This window comes from Heptranchias perlo, chromosome 7 (genome assembly GCF_035084215.1).
Source record: "Heptranchias perlo isolate sHepPer1 chromosome 7, sHepPer1.hap1, whole genome shotgun sequence".
In the NCBI taxonomy this organism is placed as follows: domain Eukaryota; kingdom Metazoa; phylum Chordata; class Chondrichthyes; order Hexanchiformes; family Hexanchidae; genus Heptranchias; species Heptranchias perlo.
In genome coordinates this window covers 54,947,856-54,968,873 of record NC_090331.1, presented here as the reverse complement: position 1 = coordinate 54,968,873, position 21,018 = coordinate 54,947,856, and the positions used below count along the sequence as shown (strand labels likewise).

Genomic DNA, 21,018 nt, shown 5'->3' with positions numbered 1-21,018 from the left:
AAGGTTTTTGGACCCCATTACGGCGTTGGCGTTAATAATAGGCACGTTTAAAGTGACAACAAAATGAGGAGCTGTGTGCAGTGCATCAGAATCTACACTACATTAGTATTTAGTACTTACTTAACATCAGAGGTTTTAAAGTAAAGTAAATCAAAGGAGTTTACTCTGGAGGAGAGAATTTGAAGTACTACACTGACTTCAAGCTCTAAAACATTTTGACAAAAGGTTAGTTAGCTTGTTGTCTTCACCAAAGTGTTGACGTTTTCAAATGTACGTGCCTAATGAAAGAAAACAATTTCTTTCCCATTTAAAATAATGACATTATTTTTAGAGGGATGGAAGCTATCTTTGTTTGTTGCCAGAGGGCTTTCAGCGCCCCTGCTTTATTTGTCAAACAAAATGGCGCCGCGTGGGTCGGGGCTGCGGGCGGCTGCTGTGGAGAGAGGCGGCAGCTCACGCCTGGGATCAGGCTCCCCTCTCACAGGCACCTGCTTCTGGGCAGCATCGGGCCACTTTGGATCATAGTTAACCACAGTTTGATGCATAATAATATTGAGGTCTCCGTAGCATAACGGTAATAGATTGAGACTCTTTTGGATTTATTCCTATATTTATCAGATAATATCTGTGGTAATGGTGACTCATTTTTTGGATTTATTTGCATTTTGTATATTTTGAAAAATACGACTAAAGTTGGCTTTTTCCTTAAATATATATTAATGGAACAGTTAAATTCGATAGGAATGCAAATCATTTAGGAAAACTAAGACAAGTAATAATTGACGACAAATTTCGTTAAAGTAACCAATATGTACACGTTTGCATTTTATTTTTTCTGCATTATTTGTATAGTGCTGTTTTGCCACGTTTTTTCTCGTCCTCGCCTCCATTCTCTCTTTCTCTTTGTTTCCTTCTTGTTATCTTGTGTGCATGTCTCTTAACTCTTCATATGTATGGGGCAACATTCCATTGTTGGTTAAAATACAAGATCATAGCGATGATTTTTCACATTATTTCATAAATAATAACGTCGCATTGGCACATGCGTATATCGTTTTGCAAATAGGCATTTAAACAGAACGCAGCTCTGCTAAACAGCTTCAGATCCCAGTCTCTGGCTGCAGTCAGCTTGTGTTGTATTAATGAGAAGTGAGGAGACAAGATGGCGAAGCATCCAGCTGGCACGGTGCATATATATTCATAAATAAAGGCTACAGGTTTGTTCAAAGAACACATTTTTATTCTAAATATCTGTTGAAATAGTACCAGACAATTGAAATAAAGTATTCTTATAGAAATGTGTAGTCTATTGTGTAGTGTCACATTTTCTCTGATTTGCTACAGTCATAACTTACAATTTGCTTTCAGAGATAACCCTTACATAATCTACAAACACCAGCCACTGATACAACTGCTCAAAAAACTATCCTCTCATCTAGTTTAAACCCAGGTTTACTAAAGAGGAGAAATATGATTGTAACAGACATGGATCAAACAGTTCAAAGTCAGATTGTATAAGATCTATAAATCTCACATAAATACATTAAGACGAGGATAAATAAGTGATAGAAAAATCTTTTTTGTTTTCGATTTAAAATAATAAATACATATCATTGATGTTCAATGCAGTTCGTTCATTACTGAAAAGTACACAGCTGACATTCTGGGCAGTAAGACCAGTTACAGACAGAATCCCACCAAAGTGGAATGTATAGAATTATTAGTCTTTAAAATCCACATTAAGAAGGGTTTGCTGACGACTGACGCCATTATGTCTTACCTTCAAAAGCACCTATTTCAAGCAATTGTTCCTCTATTTGCATTCTGCATTATGCCAGGATCTTACCGAAAGGGACGGCTGACGTGTAGACCCTTAAATAAACACAGAAAAGCAATGCAACGGATAGAAAATGAGTGGTGGACAAATGCTGTAGCAGTCTCATAGCAGAAGAATATTTGATACAAATGAGGTAATAAAAAAGCGAAGTGACATCGCTTGGCAAACCGTGCTAGTCCGTTACAGATGTGTTAGTTTGGGCGCTTCTTGAATTCTTCCCTGAGATGTGTGATGAGGAGTCAGGTCTGTATATGTAGGATGGGGATCACAAGGTCCATGGTGGTGATTGCCTGGTATTTGAGCAGAGCAGCTATAGTCCACAGTGGCTGATGAAGGATGAGGAAGATGGCTAAGGTTGAACATCGGACCAGAAGCTGGCATTGAATCAACAAAGTTCCCTCCAACATATACAGGGCTGCCCTGTAAATTATGATTGGCAAAACTACCATTGCCCTGCATTGTGTGATGGTCGTACTCTGAGCCCGGGTACCTTTTCTGCTGGGGTAGGCAGCTATTAAGGGGTGCAGTGTAAGCAGCCAAGCCGTACATATTTTGCTGCGATTTGGTGAAAGATGTTGGTGAAGGAGCTTCGTAACTCAGACTGTTGACAGTGGGGAGCTGGCTTGAGAATCCAATGTTATTTGGCGCGTTTAAAAGCGGACTTCTGTCTGGAGACTGTCCAACAGGGGAGTGCATGATCCCTTTGGCCTTTTGATCTTTTTTATACTTCATTCTTCTGTTCTGGAACCAAATCTTTATCTGGCGTTCGGTTAGGTTTAATAAGTTTGCCATTTCAACTCGCCGAGGACGGCACAGATAACGATTAAAATGAAACTCCTTTTCTAGTTCGACCAGCTGTGCGCTGGTGTAGGCTGTACGTACTCTCTTGGAGGCTGGGCCTGGAGGGCTTTTATCCTCACAATTGTCGCCTACAGAACGAAAACATTATATTAGTATCTATACATAAATATGTAAACATGCACGCCCTACCTACAAACCCCTGCCGCGTCATTATCCTAATACTGAACCAGTAAACAAGTATAAACCGATTCTTTAACCATTTCGCTCCCCCAGGCTATTACAATATGTCGCCAAAGCTGACTATCTGAACGGGATCATTTCGATGACAGGCAGACGTGGATTAATACATGCTGTAACATTACAACAGTGACTACATTTCTAAAGTACTGTACTTCAATAGCTGTAAAGCCCTTTGGGACGTCCTGAGGTCGTGAAAGGCGCTATATAAATGCAAGTTCTTTCTTTTCTTTAACACTCGCTGTAAATGCTGTTTGCTGATTCGTGAGCTTCTATTTATTCCGACTTCTTCTTGGGAGTTCCCAGCAGAAGTTTCAATAACATAACAAAACATGAATTTCACATGAATAAATGTTAATGAAAATATTTACTTAAAAGTATTTACCTTTAATTTTGTAACATAAGACTTGCTTATTGTTGTTTGCCAGCTTGCATTTAGTCTGATCTACATAGGAGTAGAAAAGCTTCATTTTTTATGCGTAGTTTGGGAAGTAATAGGTTGTTTGATATTCTGTTATCTTGTAATAATACGGTTCAATGGGTGGTCGTCTTGATATGTATTTCATTTCATTGTAAAAATTGAACAGTGTTTAACTATTTTCGTTTAAATTACAGTTGTATCGATTGATAATACCCACGAGAACACAATTAGAATATGAAGCATGGTTCCCATTAAAAGTATTCCTATCATATACCATACTTGGGTCATATGTGCTCGAACTTCTGTATTTACATGCAACGTGAATGAGCGAAAGGATAAGATGAGATCAAATATTATCAAATCAATTTATAAAACAAATTTTTGACAAGAACGTATTTTATTAGATTCTGGTCTGTCCATAGCGAAGTCCCCAGTGATAAAATGGAATTATTTGAGCTGTCTCCAAGAATTGCATATATTAGGATTTCACCGTGTGACGTTTGAGCATCAAAGGGAAGGGTCAATCCACATTTTCAGAAAATCCTGCCAGTCCTATTTTTCCTGATCAATCTTCCCAGAATAGGCCAGTTACTCAACCAGAAATGTTTTAATATGTCCACATTATTATCGTGGTCACTAAAGGTACAATGGCGTACACTTTATCCCTAAGGTGCTGTATGCAATCCCCTGAAAAATTGTAATAATCCCTTAACTCTCCCCAGTCACCGGAAGTAAAATAGAAGAAAAATACTCCCACCCATGTGCGACATTCTTTTGGTAAACTTTCTTTCCAATTGTTAAGAGACTAGATGTGGTTTAAAGTTGAAAAAAGTGAAATGCTAACGGATACCTGCAACTGTGCAGTTGTTTTTCTGCTTGGCATTTTGTCGAGACTCTTTCATCCATGGGAAGATTTGCTTGGTGAGAGTAGCAGCTGGGCTGGCGGAAGAATTTGGAATAGACTTGTTTCTTTTCTGTGTTGAGGTGTTGCTTGCATTGGGTGAGGGTGGTAAAGGAGGTGGCTGCTGTGGCTCATTGATGCTTGGGGGCTGGGCAGTGCCCTGACTGCCACTTGTTCTCATACAACTGCCATTTATATCGGTGGGCTTATGGCTTGGGGCTCTGATGCTAGATGTCTGAATGGGGCACGTCGAACTCTGATAATCATTTTCAACAGACGGTGGCGGGTAGGCCTGGTGACTAGAGCTGTAGCTGTATGCGTTGGACTTTTGGTAGGAGTAACCACCGAATATTCCGGAGTTATCGTAGTAAGTCGTTTTTTGCATCTCGCTATTTCGAAATGACAGGGTCTTGACACCCTTATCGAATAGCATTGACACCTTCGATCACGTGGCACTGTTACACCAATCGCCAGTCTGCAGCAGTCCTAGGGGTTATGAGGCAAAAAAACAATAATGGTGAAACATTAGGAACTCATAATTCAGCGTGAAGAGCATAAAACGGCAACCCATAAATAAAATCTCACATTACACCCGTTAGCAGAAATGTGTTTTTTTCTGCTACAAGTCTAAGAACTAGTATTTTACAAGACAATCAGGAAATTGCTAAAATGTAAAATATATTATTTGACAAATTCTGGAAGACTTTTATAATTTTACAAGATGTTTAAGTGTTGGCGCCTTCCTGAGTCCCGAGGAATTAGCTTCAATTAGTTGAAGTGACTATTTTCAAAACCTGTAGAAAATATAGTTCAAATGATGTATAAATTATTACAAGTCCGTTCCACTGCGATGCCTATTTATTAATATTTCAATACATGATGCATTACTCATCGATTAAGACCCTCCACCGACAAAAGATCATTTTATAAATACTGTAATTGGATTTTTTAACAAATAATAATTACAAAACAGACAGCCATGAAATGTAATAAACTCCATTATCTGAAATATTTTAAATCGTATGGAAAACAACCAATGTTATACTATGGCTTTATTATTCTATAGCCTCAAAGCAATGGAAGTTAAAGAACGCTAAATATGTCCCAGCCATGCTTGATATAAGTGGACTTCGATGGGACACTCAGTGCTATTCCAGATGGCTTCACTGATTGAGGCCATTTTTATAATGGTGAGAAACAAAAAGGCCCCTCTTAAGAAGAGCGAAAATACCATAGTCACAGACGACTTATTTGCCTACAGCATTTGCTGTGGGTACAGACCGTTTTATTCTGTGATCTAGACAGTGTTACACAGGACATGATGGATCGGACCAGTTCCAAAACCTGAAAAACCAGCGAAGTGTTCCCTCGCCATTGTTGGTTTCTTTTTCTTCAACGTAATAGAGGTTTGTATGAAGCGAATGTGCTTCTTTCTGTTACATCTTTCTGCTTTATGACAGGGGACAGGCAGAGTAGTTAAAGTATAACTAGCATCTATTCAATCTCTTTGTTCTAATTAAAACTAAGAAATAAGCAAGTCAGCATTTTACATCTGCACTCTGCTGCTTACATCGGCTTTAGTTTATGCAGTTGTGTGCAAAATAACACCAATTACTGGATAGATGATCATTTTAGTACATATATGACGAAAAAAGATCATCACATTAGAATACTTGAGCTAAACAGAAACAAAAAAAGCGAATGAATGGCTTTGTTTAGCCTTTACTAACCGCCAATCTTTCTTTAAGTCAAAAAACGTTTCATAATATTAGAATCGATTTGAGACAATGAAGACCAGACTAGTGTAATTGTAGCAATAGCTGCTTAAATACACTATATTACGTATAAACGAATTGAAAGATCACATTTTAAAAATATATTTCTAAATATACATATTTATATGCTATCTAAATCTTTTTCGACCCTAACATCATTCTACTAAACATTCCTCTGGCGGTTTTTAAATCTAGTGTTGCTGGTTTAGTTATTTGCGAATTTATTAGTAAACTAATTGCATTTTATTTCTCGCAATCTCTCGACAGGAGATGTTTTAAAAGTATGTATCTAACATAGTGAGGAGACCTCCCAACAAGCTGAACTGGGGGGCTCAGCAATAAAGCCAAGCATTTTCGATTGAAGCATGGTACCTTGTTCTCGGAGTTAGGGTGTCCTAAGTTATTTGTAAAACTGGGAGGTTATTGTTGTGACTGGAATTAAATAATCAAAACGCGCAATAAAACAAATCATTGTGAAATATATAAACTTGAAACGTTACACGAAAATGATTGACCGGGGTTTTAAGTTTTAAGTATAATATCTGGTCTGCAAAATCATTTAAATAAAACATATTGCTATATAAACCATCACAGCCACTGGACGTATGACTTATCTGGCTACTATATCACGTCACAAATAGATTTTCTATTCATTTAGAAAAAGCCTTCAGCCATACAAGACCTGACATTATAATGAAATATGAGGTTTATGATCTGCGGCCTCCAAAGTTGCAGTCAGGCACACGTGCACATCTCAGCTGTTCCTTTAAGAAAAAAATGCCATTCAATGTTTTGCTTTCCTGCTCTATGTTGTTTGTTTCTATGTGTTTCGTTATCTTTTGTTACCCAGCTTTCACCTCCTACCCATGCTCGCCATTTTAGTTTAATAAATTTGGCATGATATTTCTGCCCTTTGCTTGGCCATTTATCTGAAATCTAATTACATTTCTGTTCACCCACCCCCACCTCCCCCTCTCCCCATCTAATCTGCGTTATGTGTAAGAGATAAGAAAGTAACCCAGTATTATTTACTGCCATGTGGTCTGAGCCTTCGCCACTGCAGCCAGCCTTCTCGTTGGTAGTGCATTTGAAGACGCTATCTTCAGAATATCAAAACGAACATTAATATAATTGTGAAAAGGCTGTGGTGAAGCGGCAGATCTGGTTCAGAAACACCAACTGCTTGTGAACTCTGCTTGAACCTAAATCGCAGCCATGGGCCATAAATCATTTGGACAATGGTCAACTGTTTCTGCGTTCATCTTTCAGATCTATCTTACCTTACATGTTTTCTAAATGCAAGGGTGCATCACCTAATACAAAGATTTGATAAGTAACACCTTGGTATGGGCCATCACCACTTTCTTTTTGGTGTGTTTCCGAATACATTGTCTGTAATCGTGGGGCCCATGGCCGAAAAATAAGGTAGCGAATTATTAAGTACTTTTGGTCAACATAAATGGCAAGTCTTACTACAACACTGACCGAAAGCTGGAAGGCCGAAGGAGGTAACAGTGCCCCATGCACCATGAAAGGATCGAAGTCAAATTTCCATTTTCCATTGTCGCAGATTTCAAGCATCGTGTAAAGAGCGGTGTTACGAAAGTTAAACTACTTTAATACAGACAGGAGAAAATATCAATAAAACTACTTCGTTCGTCACATTTTCTCTACCTATTTACTATATATTATGGTGCATCATTTGATCTCACTTGTACTGTTTTATTTTTCCAAGGCCAGACCTCTGAACGGCAGAATCTATCATTGAAACACTAAGCAAATAATCGCTTTCCGTTTTCTTTTAATTTTCAGTCTAATATTAGTAGAGTAGCATAAGTATTTAAAAGCCATCTATAAAGGTGGGCAGTTCGTTGTTATTAAGAAGCTAGAGCCCTCACAGTGCATATCAATGCACCTGTCATTGTGTGCTACGCAAAATTTATGACTGCTAGTGATATGGACTTAAATGCTTCACTACAGAATGAAAAGAAAAACACTTTCCAAAGACTTGCTATCTTCAGAAGTGTAAAACAGCTAGAGCGTAGGAGGAAAGACCAGAAAAAGAATCCCCATACTCCGCAAGTTTCTTATCTACGAGGCGTTTCGCCAGCTCTTGCAGGATTTTATATAAGCCATTGAAAGTTGCCAGGGAATTTAAAATCCGTTTCAGACCACAAGCTTTTCACATCTAACAGAACCGCGTGGCTCGAGCAGGAGGAACTGAAAGTTGTTTTTGATAATCGCCAGCTGGGAACCAAATTTGAAATTAAAGGTTTGATTTCAGGTATGAAGTCGGGAGAAAGGGGGAAAAACGGAAAAAAAAACTTTTCTATCCTACTCAGTGACTGGCGGGCGTTTACAATGTAATGTGATCCGCTCAGATATTTTAAATTGTAACTAATTCTACAAATTTTCAGAACTTGCTTAATCATATGATATATTTTGTTAAAAATCCAACTCAAATATTTGCTGCCTTCAGCCACCCCTCTCCAGAAGAAGAAGATTATTGTTGATTATGTTTGTACTTTGCGGATCAATTCTAACAAGGAATCTGGTTGGATATGCACATCTGTTCATATTTCAGCTTGGATCACACAATCTCTTCCAGATCTGCGGCTGCTTCCTAAACTGTAGACATCTAAGAACTTTATTTTAAATTGGAATGATTTGCCTTCTGTTATATTTTCCCAAGGTCCCTGGTACAATAATCCAGGATTGGAGAGAGAGACGGCACCATCCCTTCATAAAACCAATATTCTCCCCGATTCAGCTTTTAACTGATTTTTAATATAATTTACTTTATTCTACATAGAGTAAGTGGGGTAAACACATTCATTCTAGACGGTAAAAGTTGCATGCATTGTGCCGTCCCTATCTCCAATTCACAATCTGTCCTTGTGGTTTGTCCACAAAAATGATTCCAGTGTACAACCCTATTAAATTATAAACTAGGTATTTGGTACGAGCAAATGTGTCCGTCTCGTGTCTAACTGTGATGTGAGTTGCAAAAAAAAAGGATGGAAACAAGTATATCAAGTTGAAACTGAGTAAGATTAAACGATAATGATCGTAGAACTGGAGTAAAAGTAACGGGAGGGAATATTATGTTTCGAACGAATCACTTTCCCCCCTTCTAGATAAAGATTGGAGATTTAACGAAACGCACATAGGTTAAGATATAGGCAATAAACATACTTCATAGTTTATTCTGCGCATTAAGAGTTGCCATAAAGTCATTAGCTTAAGTAAAATTTCATTTTCTCCCGTTTTCAATTTTATTAGTTCTTTTGAAGGCCTTTATGATCTGCAATCCATACGTGTTAATATGATGCAGACCAAGTTATCAAGTTATCAAAATTACCGATTATTTTACAAAAGTAATGGTTCTAGCACAGAGTTCAAGCAGATTCAGAGGCGGACAGCACGAGCATAGCCACAAATGACGAACCAAGGACCACGTCCCTGCCTGTTCAAGAATATGTTTCATTTCTGCTATATGTGTTCTGGTGGTTAAGATATAAAACTTTGAACTAATTCCCCATGGGTAAATCTCAGTTATTTATTAAACGCACAGAGTCCAACGGAACTCCGAATTCAGTGTTGCTAAAAGCGAAAAGGAGCGAAAAGAAAAACAACTCACCACACACAATTTTTCTATTTGCTTTTTTTTGGATTGGATTTGGAATCTCTCCGGATTGACCAGAGCTCGCTGGCTTTGTTCTGAAAGAAGAATATATAATTAATACTTTCAAATACATTAATAATTTTTCTCTATATCTCACATATCTTAGGTCATCTTCCTGGTTGCCATCAAACAATGAAAGGAAAAGAATTTGCAACAGGCCGTGCAGATCCATTTTACTCCATACACAATGTATTGGTTTTATTATTTACATAAAAAAATGTGTGAAAAAACAACGTTTCCTTGTGGGCTTTAATCCAATAACTATGGCATTTGACTATTCTTTTAAAAAGAAAAAAAATATTGGGCATCACTTTCTTCCCTCCAGAAATTAGAAACACGATGTTACTGAATAGCAATGTTGTGTGATTAATGAGTGCGAGCCGCATTGTCAGCGGATTTTTTAAAAAACACCGAAAGAACGGATTAAGTAGATTACCGTTTTAATATTAGTAAAGATTAGAATACGTAACTTGGCTTTTTTGGAAGTATTTGGCAAAGAATGCCTCCCGAGAACTTGAATACACATTATCAAATCATTTATTTCAAGGGATTTTCATAATTCAAATTGTTATTGCGGAAACATAAATCTATTAATAGCATCAAGCATTTCATATCCAAGCTCCCATTTTAAGTACCAGAAATGTGCCTCGAGGGTGTAGCGCCAGCTTTTATATTACCCAATGAGCATTTTGGGGCCTACTGCTCTGGGTAGGAAAATACATTGTTCTGTGGTGGCCTTTTAATGGAAGCGGGGCCTGAACGGAGCATTAAATAAGAATCACAATTTTATATCGTGCAATCGTTTGGTTTCCTCGAATCTGCTCCAAACCAATATCTGTAAACTGACAGTTTAGTATCAACATTCTTCAATATAAAAAAATACATATTTATTTATTTTCTCGTTGATGTTTAAATATATAAGTTTAATGAAAAATTACCACTGTTGTCGAACATTTTAAAACAAGCCAACGTAACAATACAAATATGGAGGTTTGCAAGAAAGAGCCTGGCGCCATGTATAAAACTCATGAATAATGTATTAAATTGACAGGCGCTTATGCTTTGTCATTGGGATTACCAAACATCACGTATTGCTTTATATCGATTAGGCATGATCATAACACGCGCAATAAATGGCTTAGTTATACAAAAAGTAACTAAAATGCAATAATACAGCACGATTGGAGCATCCAAACAGGCTCCAAACTCCAAATCAATGTGCAAGAGGCAGAGGGAGCATGAACGGAAGCTGAAGTCGTGCAGAAACGGTATTTTAGTGAATTTTATATCAATTCAAAATGCATGCTTAAATTTGAAAATACATTTAAGAAAAGCAGCAACTGTGGCAGATCAAATGCACAAAGAAATCACGGTCATTAGCTGACAATATGTAAGAGTCATAAGCCTTTGAATTGACCTTTGGCTTATACAGCAATAACTCACCACTTAATGAACAACCAACGGAAGCGCCTCCACTACCTCACAATACAGCCCATCACACAACTTCACCATGGCTTTTCTATCCCTCTTTAATCCCACTAAGGCGCAGCACTTTACAAACTAGTCTCACCAACTTGTGTCGATATAATTTGAAGTTAGAAGAGGATCCAAATCACAGTCGGCAAGACATCAGGTCCTCGGTCCAATGCCTCCCACTATAATGTGTGTAATGTATTCACGTGGCCATACGTCAATTTAAAAGCTTTTATTTCTCTGTAATCACTGGAAGTAAGTAAAGTAATTGCAGGGTAAAGTCGCTAATTTCCAAGGCAAGCGAGTGCAGTCGACAAGCTTTAAACACTTTGGTTGCTTTCAAGCTGTTCTTGATAACTTAAGTGTGCTCAGCTATGATCTGGACGGTAAGTTTTTAAACATCTTGCTTATTAATTTCGCAACATTATAAGGGAGCTCTCATATTACGACCCTAAAATCGTATAAGCAGACTAACCATGTAAATAGTGTTAGCAGAATTAATACGTCGAAAAGTTCTGCAAAACTTCCTTTGTCACTTTCCTAAATTGCTAAACTAAGTTGGCAGAAAAACTTGGGACTGATTACGTTTTCAGTACTTTTACTGTCTGCCAGAACATAATGGAGCACAATCTCTCTATAAGTCCAAGGCGGTTACTGTACGCGGTGCCTGAAAAGTTTTGACTTTATTCAGAGATGAAAAGTTTTGAAGCCACACCATCAGGCGAATGTTGATAGTTACCATGACGTGAGCTGAAGAGAGGTTTATTGAAATTTTAGGTGAAGTTATAAGTGAGTGGCCCCATCGAGCAAAATGAAATGCTGCTCACAGTAATTGGATTCAGCTGACTAACATGGCAGCCCAACAGCTTCGAGGCATGCAGCAATGAAAAATGTTCGACTCAAAAGTTTTCACCGAGCAAGGCACATACGGACACTGCGAAACAACTTTATACCTGTGGACACTCTGAGCCAATATCCAAATCCACATACACACATATGGATTTGGACAATTTATATGTACACATTTTCATTAAGAAAAAAACGAAACTTTCTCTATCATGAACTATTAACAATAAAATTACAACGAATAATACTATAGTTCTATTGGCTTTAAAAATTGGAATAAAAAAAAAGCAACTTCAATCACACTCCCGATCCCACCTTATATCAACGTCAAACCAAAATCATATATACAGAAATAACTTAAGATATTATGTCTAAACGTGGGAATTAAAAGGCGTTTTGTGTTTTAAAATGGGAAAATAATACAGTTGTATTCTGGATAGTAATTAATCAAAGTAAGTGAACGCGTTTCTGGAACTGGAAGAGAAAGAACTAAGTTAACATTTAACATTTAAATTCGACCGAAACGGTCGCCTAGGCACCAGGAAATAGGATTCAAACGGGATGGTTTCGTATTTTATTCCTTAAGGATCTACACAAACTGGTTAAAGTGCATAACTACAAAAATATTGAATTTAATCCATTACAGAAAATATCTTCTGACACGACTGTTATGAGTTAAAATAATATTCGATATTTTATATTTCATATGTTTAAAAATACGGATATACTGAGTTCCTCGAAATCCACAAATTGTTTTCCTTGAACGACAATAACATTAATTGAGAAATAATTTATACAGGCTGCTGCAATAACTTTAGCCCGCAATATATTTCTGAAGCGCATAAATCAAAGAAGACTGCAGCCTGACGATAAGCTAGAGACAACAAATTAATGTGATTTACGATCTAAGTTTGCTAGTGACAGTTTGAAAAGTTCCCTGGGTTTCCATGCCTTTTTATTTCGTTTTCCTTTTACATAAAACCGCAGAATCAGCTAAAATACAGCCACAAGACAAATCTAAGACTGCTCTGGCTTGTCCGATCTAACCTTTCTCAAATTGCGCACTTTCGTGAAACAGCAAAATGTTCTTTATAAATCGCCATTCTATGCTACAAAATCATTTTCTGATCTCCTACTGAAATGGGAACAATACACTAGTTTGTATCAGATTTTCATACAATTTAGAATGAATAATATGCCCTCTTGCTGAAGGCATTATGCAAACCTACTGCTAAAGGTTGCATTTTATCATACGATTGCTTACCTGTGTGTCAATTTATCATAAATCTGTGCTTCTCAAACTCAATCTCTTAGCCTGCAGCTGCGAAAAATATCCTCTGTCGTCTGTCTGCAGACTATGCTGTCTTAAACCAGATCTTGCGGTTTTACAGACATTTCGATACGAAATGCAGACGGTATTCCCGATAGAAATGGCTTCAGTCTCAGGGACAACTACCAATAAAAACGGCTTACAGAGATGCTTTAGCTTTAAATCTAAATCAAGACTTTATAATCGAGCATCCAACGAGGAAGTGGTATTTACAAACCGGTAGGTATTCCTTTAAAAAGTTGCAATTTATGAATTTTATAGTGCAACGGATACCTTTTATAATCAGAAAATATAGGCGCTGCCTTAAGATACAGGCATATTTGTTCACGTGATCTGTGTTACCAGATTGTTCTGATTGAGCCAGTAAGTTGAGCCAGCGCTACCTCACTAACATCTCTTTAATATGGATTGTTTGGGGCTTTGAGTCACTTCTTACATTAACACTAATGGTGAGCTGAGTGAAAATTAAATATTCTGTGCAATACTTGAAAAGGCATTGTGTGGCTGGACTTCACTGGTACCGTCTTTCAGAACAGTACCACGTCTACTAAATTGAACAATAGATTTGTATTTTACTGCTATTTCACAGCCTCTAGGGCTGTATATTGTATATCATCATTCCTCCCCGTGTGTTGAGTTAATTATTACACTCATTTACTTAATAAAACTAAAGAAGTATTATTTTTGTAGAATCTGATTTTGTAGATATGCATAACTAAGGCGACGCATTTATATAAAATACTTAATTCGGTTTAAAATATTTGAGTATTTTACAAATATATATCAATTAGTCTCAAAACCAACACAAAAGCTTAGAATAAAGCGACGAATTATGTATTGAAACTACAACAAGCATAAATTTAGGTTAAATGTTGTGGAGTGATCACATTAAAATCCAGCGAATGAATAGGACTTTTTATTTATCCTGATTAGGATTTGAACCAGTTGAGAGGCACCGTTAAACTATAGAATTCTGCAACAGATAAGATTTCTGTGAAACCCAATCGCCCCTCTTTTTTTGGGAGGGCAAATTAATCATCGTTCTTAACTGTTGTTTTATGTAGTGAAATTGATGCCTGTGTACTAGGAATTAATGGGAATTTTCCCTTTCTCTTTCAGGAGAAGCAATTTAAATCACAGGAACCAGTGCCAACTTCTAGTTATACAAATGTAGCACAAATCCGGGCGTTGAATATTGGTTAATTCTGTCTCCGTTCTTATTGTGCCCTTTTCCGCAATTACTTTGTTGAAATATAACGTTTTTAGTTATGGAAAATTAATTTTCAGTTGCATTCTATCGAATTGCTTAATATTTCTGTTAAATGCTACTTCAAACTGTTTTTAATATCTGAAATATTTGTCTGTAATTTAATAGCAATAAAAAACATTTCTATTGACAGTAATGCATGACCTTATTGCACCTAGCGCCGGCTTAACGCAACATTTATCTAAATTACTTTACCCTCTGTGGCTCTGTATGGTCGTTATAGAAATATTGCTTTGCAATTACTGCATTATAAATTATTTAAAAGAAAATAAAACAATTACATCTGTTTAGCTAAAGCATTGCTTTCGCTCAAGAACTACGTTGAGCAAGTTCGAAACTGTTTTCTAACGATTGTTCATAAAATAAAGATTATGTTATGTTATTTTGTAAAGAAAAAAATCTTTTATATCGTTTAAAGTATCCATGCTTGCGATTTTGAAGTAATTCCTATTATTATGTTATTCGATCCCAGAAGTGTAAATGGACTATTTGATTACGGCAAGTTATGCCTTCGCTGATAATTTTGTGAGGAGACTAAGATGAAGCAACTAAGGGCTAATGCTTGCCACTGTGGGAACTCGGCTTTACGGGGAATATAATCAGATGGGGATCCGAAGACGTCTTCGACCGCAGCATATGTTCATAGAGCAATAAAAGGGACAGATTTACAATCTTCGCCTGGCCCCGGCAGCCTTGCACCCTTTCAGGAATTACTGGTAGTGATTTATAACAGGGTTGGAAATTGTTGACCCCCCACACCATAATACTTTATTTCGATTTAATGAAAAAATTGTAATTAAAGCGTTTTCATTGATTCTTGTCTGCCTGGTTCTTTGCTGGATTAGAATTTAACGGTAGATGATACTGAGTTGAAGTGAGAGTCAGAAAAATAGTAACTTGGCGCCACAACCGCAGCTTTGTCATCAGTAAAACAGCGCTGCATTTGTCATCGGCGAATAACTGAATTAATAGGTTATTGTTTTAATGCATAATTTATTAAAAAAGGAAACGAACGTCGACTTTACACACGTGACGACAGCACAAATTCAATTTCCAGAAGTGTTCTGTGACAAAAGCAACGGAAGCAATAAATGCCGAGGTTCATATTGTAAAATATCTGCAACCAACTTAATAAAATCCTTTTTCAAAGACATCTGTATTTACCACAGTAATTTATACAGTTTAATTACACCTTTACAGAGAGGTTTAGGAACAGAGCTGTCACGATATGCCACTAAAACCCTACACTGTAATTTACAGTTATTGAAGAATAGTTATTGGTTTATAATGCTATTACACTCTTTGGTACTTCAATTATGATGCTTTTGGAATGAAGGGTTCTCTACCTTTTCTTTACAGCAAGGTTTTACATTACTATTCAATGTTAGAAATGAAAATGTTTACTGATAATTTGCTTTTAATCTTTACCCTAATAATAAATCTTTTGCACGTACTGTAAAAAGGCCAATAATAAAAAGCCAGATCATGCTTGTACTTTACTCCATTGTATTATCTGTAATATATATGTGAGGCATACTTTAATACGGTTCCCCAGCATTGTCATACTAACATAGATTCAGCAAATCAAAATTGTGTCAGTTTATTACCTTATAAAATGTACCAATAGTGAAAATACAATTTGTTTTTGTTCTGGGTATCAGTCACTGCCATTTATTCTTTAAGTGAGTCAAACACACATTTCTAGTGTTGTGGATACTCAGTTAACCGACTATTGTAGGAAAGAAATACTCATTTACTGTAAAAAAAATACATAGGTTCAAAGGAGACATTTCCTTCATCGTTTAAAGCAAAACATCGACTAAAAAATAAAGCACCAAACGCCCATGAATATATTTTCTGCAGACGTAAGTACCTGCAATTGTTCTAGTTGAATCTCATTTACAGGCTTTCCAATACGTCTCAAAGAAAACAAAATATATGACTAGTGGTATTCAACATAAGCTCAGGCCTCTATTTCGCTGTGTACAAATAGGCAGCAGATGCCATGACAGCCGGCATTGTTTGCAATAAAGCACAACTAAACCGTAAAATCTACGCCATTTCATGACACACAACTACGCCTTAATAATAATCCCATCGCAGTCTTACTAACATTCCCACCCCCCACCTCCAAAATGCAGCCGATACAAATTTTTGCACCTGAAGTTTATCATAGTTGCTCCAAAATGTTAAAGCTAATCCGAATAGAAGGTCAGTCTATCTGCCTACTACAACTTATGAGAGTCGCCTGGTAGCACATAGTAAGAAGCAAAGGGCGCTATTCATCAAATATATATGACAGTTACATTCATTTGCTATCTTACCAGAAACAAAACTAAAATTGTTTACCTACCAAGCTTCCATTTTTCAGTTTCTGGCAACGAACTACAACAGCAAAGTGTGATAGCGGACCATTTGTATATAATATTCTTGGGATCTGTTCACTTTTCAAGTGTGATAGAGTCCTTTGCTTGGCCGATTAATGACGACGCCGTGTTTCTTTCGGGACGTACTGCATTAATTATTTAGTAAATCACGTGGCCGAATCAAATATAAAAGGATACATAAAATCTTGCCACCTCTTCTGGACATTTTAGTTCATAAAATGTAAAAGTCTTTATCATTTGAGAAATATTAGGTTGGTAAAAAAATATGTTTTGAAATTCTAAAGGAAAAGACTAACAAATATGGCTGTTTAGAAGCGTTGGGCTGCATCAGCTTTGTCCCACTTTGAATGACCAGCCTATGGCATGGTCGTATTGACTCTTTGCCTTCCTTTCAGCTGTTCCTCTTTCCAGACTAGAAGCGAAGTAACAGTGCGGTGTATGTACAACAATAAAAAAACAGTGGGCAATAATCATTTAAGTTTAAGTTTGTTAAGATCTGTTCAATGAAGCTAAATATTCAGATTGTTTCATATTTAAGAAGGTCAAACAATTAAAGATGGGGCATTTTATGCATGTATTTACCCCTTAGATGCGCATGGACATAAACACGTGCGTGTACAGTAAGTACACATATGCATTATTGCATACACACCAACGTATATATAAACACTTATACATACATACATCTGTACATATATGCGAGCATGTCTATACATAAACACATGCACACACATGTACATTATATGCGTGCATAGAATAATACATATGTACATACAAACAGCACACAACTAGATATAGGGTTATATGTGGTTGTGGGGACTGTGCTGTGCATCCATAGATATAAATATGCAAGTTGATTGATTGTGATTGATATCATATGTGACGTTATGAATTTTGAATAATATAACAGTTCAGAAATCATGATGTTGTTGACTTTTATGTTCTATATTTCTCATGTTAGTATACTCGATATTTATATGACAAATTATATAGTGAAAGAACCTGAAAATAATTAAGCTTCTGAATTTAAAACATTTGAATTATAAACTGTAACCAGTGCCTACGCTAATACATGTGGCTGGATAGGTTAAATATTGATAAATTACATGGCTAAATGAATGTGAGACGTTATCAATTGACCTTGGTGGTAACTGCGGTTAAAAGTAGGCTGATTTTCAAGGAGAAAGGTGTTGCACAGAAGTCAAAGTCATATACTGCTTAGAGCCTCTTTTAACAGATATTTGCTCACGCAATTTAGATTGCATCTTGGAAAAAACAGCACAAGTCGCTGATTAATTGCTACTTATTTTGGTTGTTTGCATACATTGGATCTCGTTTTCCGTGATTAGACTATTTCACGAAAATATTTTAAAAGTTCGTTTAGTTTCAATTTTCCTGGGTAGTCACAAAACAGAAAGGGGGCTCCATTGTACTCAACTTTCATAGAAGACGATGCAGATTGTTTTTTGGGGATGGTTATGAGTTATAGCTTAGCATTAACATGGGCCAGACCGAAACACCTACACAATAGGGTGCTGTGTCCACTCGGTGTCGAGATGCGTCTTCTTTAATTAAAAAATGAATAATGACGAAATTATACGGACTTTATCCATAATATGAATGCAACGGTGCTTGAGAATAAAAGTATTTACAACTGCATAACTCGAAATCTTCTATTTTGTAATATTATTATTTTGGTTTGTTGTTATGTATTTTACCATAGAATTAAGCTGCATGAACATATTTCAATTCTGGATTAATAAACAACGTGCCATTATTTGACACAAACGTCAACCGTTGCAATATGATTTCCAGTATTTTAAGTATAGAAATAAATGTGGCAAAACTGTATTTTAGGGCCAATTTGTGCATAAAGAATTTAATGGAGAACTTAATGCAAATATTGGAAGATTATTGTTTGGGAGTGTTTCTGAACGTTTACTTTATTCAAACGGCAAAGAATGGGAAGCGGGACCACATTGAGTTGAAAATGAACAAAGTTTGAAGCTGAGTAAATCAACAACTTCTATGTTCCGTCATTAGAGATAAAGTGTAGGCAACAGCTGAAATGTCACTTCTGTAAGGTGCGGGAACCGGAGAAAAGTGGAGTTTGGTGGCACCATGCATTATACTAAAATCCGCATCGCCTGCGAATGGACGCAGAAGTTACCACTTGCAAAAATTGAGGTAGTTCGTACGTGAGAACCTATTTCAACTGGCCTTAACTAGATGGTGTCTGTGTTAAAACACATAGAAAAGGCGAAGGGTAGGATTGAGTCCAAAAGGTCAAGGGTTTAGAGGTCAGTCCTCCAGGCTGAAATACAGCTAATCGAATAGAAAATTTGTCCTCTTGGTGAACCTGTTTCTACAGTTTAGCCGAACTTCAGTAAAATACCTTTTCAGCTTCTCAACATGAAGGCGTCAGAAAAAGACATCTTTGCTACGCGTGAACCTTAGCGTTTTGTACTGGAAACAATGATTTAAATAGTATAGAGAATATCACTCATTTATAATATCAAGACGTGGATATATTATAGTAATGTCATGTGCAAGTCTGAGAACTACACGGCTTACCCTATAAAGAACAAAGAATCGTGGAATTCGCCTTTTCAAACAGACCATGTCCAGCTAAGCCAGCTGCAAGCTTGCAGGGCAGGGAAGGGACAGGAAAAAGAGCTGCACCGCCAACTTTCTTTTGTTACTGAATGCTACAAAAACGGGTTGAACATCGAAATTCCAAGGAAATAAATTTTCTTAACTTGTATCTTGACGGAACTTTGGCATTGCCATCAAAATTGTTGTGTGATTACGAATAATGATTTCCTGAGTGTCGGTTTGGCTCGGTTTCCTTTTAGTAGATTAGATAGCACATTAACACGAACCCTTCTGGACTTTTTCCTTTTGCATTCATTTTCTACCAATAGCTTTAATTATTTTGACGCAATATTGGGCATACTCGTCATCTTTTAATAAAATTCAAATTTTGCAGATGAAAGAAATAAGACGGCCTGAGTTTAATGCACCTATTTTGTTCATAATTTTAAAAATGCGTGGAGATAACCTTTAATTGTAATCACACAACTAAATACAACATCGTTACCCATCTTTGCTTTCATGTCTATCAAAAATTAGAGAAAAGCGCTTTATTGTTGGGAGGCTGAACATTCAAAGATTTGACATTTCCTCAAAAAACTTATATTAAATGTACCCAGAAGGACTTTGAGAGAATTATAAATATAATTATATATTTAGTTTATGGGGGTAATAGTATAGTGGAAACAGTAAGTAGATATGTTGTAATATCAATTGAGCTCTTCCTTCGTAACAAAACCGGGTCATTATCCCGTTTAAAACATCTGGATATCCTGCAATGAATGACCGTTTTAAAGCATTGCATAAAGGAACTGAGTGCGAAATCTCCATTACATACCAGCGTGCCACTGATTGATATCGTGAGAATATTGGCACAGCACATAGAATCTTGTATTTCAGGAAGTTCTGACTCGTTTCGTCTGGTTGTAACATAACATTAGCTTCCTTAAAACTGCCAGAAACAAGAATCTTCAGCAATTTGTGTTTAGGTGTAAATGACCTAATTGAAGAGACTTTCGGCTATTGTCCTTGCCCCTCTAAATCAACCAGCAGTGTCTCTTTACAGATTAATAGGCTGGAAAAACGAAAAGGGCTCTTCACAAAACAAAATATACACTGTGTAGACCGTTTTCTGTTTCTAAACTGTGTACCTTGTCGTATTGTTGTTCGCTCATCCGTTCTGGAAAAAATCGAAAGGAAACACATTCCCACTTGTAATACTAAACGTTCACAGATTGGTGTAACCAGCTTACTCATTTATCAACCAACAAACCGAGAAACAGAGTTTAACAAGCGCCCTGAACACAAAGTACTGTTGCAATATTCCACTAAGCACATTTCTCTTTCAAAAATCTTGTTTTAGACAACGACGTTTGCTGTCTTTGGATATTTGATATTGAATTGCAGGTTTATGGCACTTCGCATTCTTACAAAAAACGAATATGTAGGGTCTCTTTTAATGGCGT

General features: G+C 36.7%; 1 protein-coding gene across 6 annotated transcripts in view; it reads right to left on the bottom strand.

The window, feature by feature from the left end:
- Positions 1-1,218: 1,218 nt before the first annotated feature.
- hoxd3a (homeobox D3a) overlaps positions 1,219-21,018 on the bottom strand; it is a 37,601-nt gene continuing 17,801 nt past the window's right edge. For 2 of the 6 annotated variants that reach the window (XM_067987594.1, XM_067987595.1), the window contains 4 exons: positions 9,613-9,692; positions 4,147-4,683; positions 3,261-3,320; positions 1,219-2,766 (listed from right to left, as the gene is read on the bottom strand). In XM_067987594.1, coding sequence (XP_067843695.1) covers positions 2,018-2,766; positions 3,261-3,320; positions 4,147-4,630 — 1,293 coding nt within the window. In that variant the 5' untranslated portion in view covers positions 4,631-4,683; positions 9,613-9,692 and the 3' untranslated portion in view covers positions 1,219-2,017. Of the gene's footprint in view, positions 2,767-3,260; positions 3,321-4,146; positions 6,737-7,457; positions 7,540-9,612; positions 9,693-16,926; positions 17,116-21,018 lie in introns of those variants that run through there. The other 4 variants (XM_067987596.1, XM_067987597.1, XM_067987598.1 and 1 more) reach the window with 4 other exon arrangements.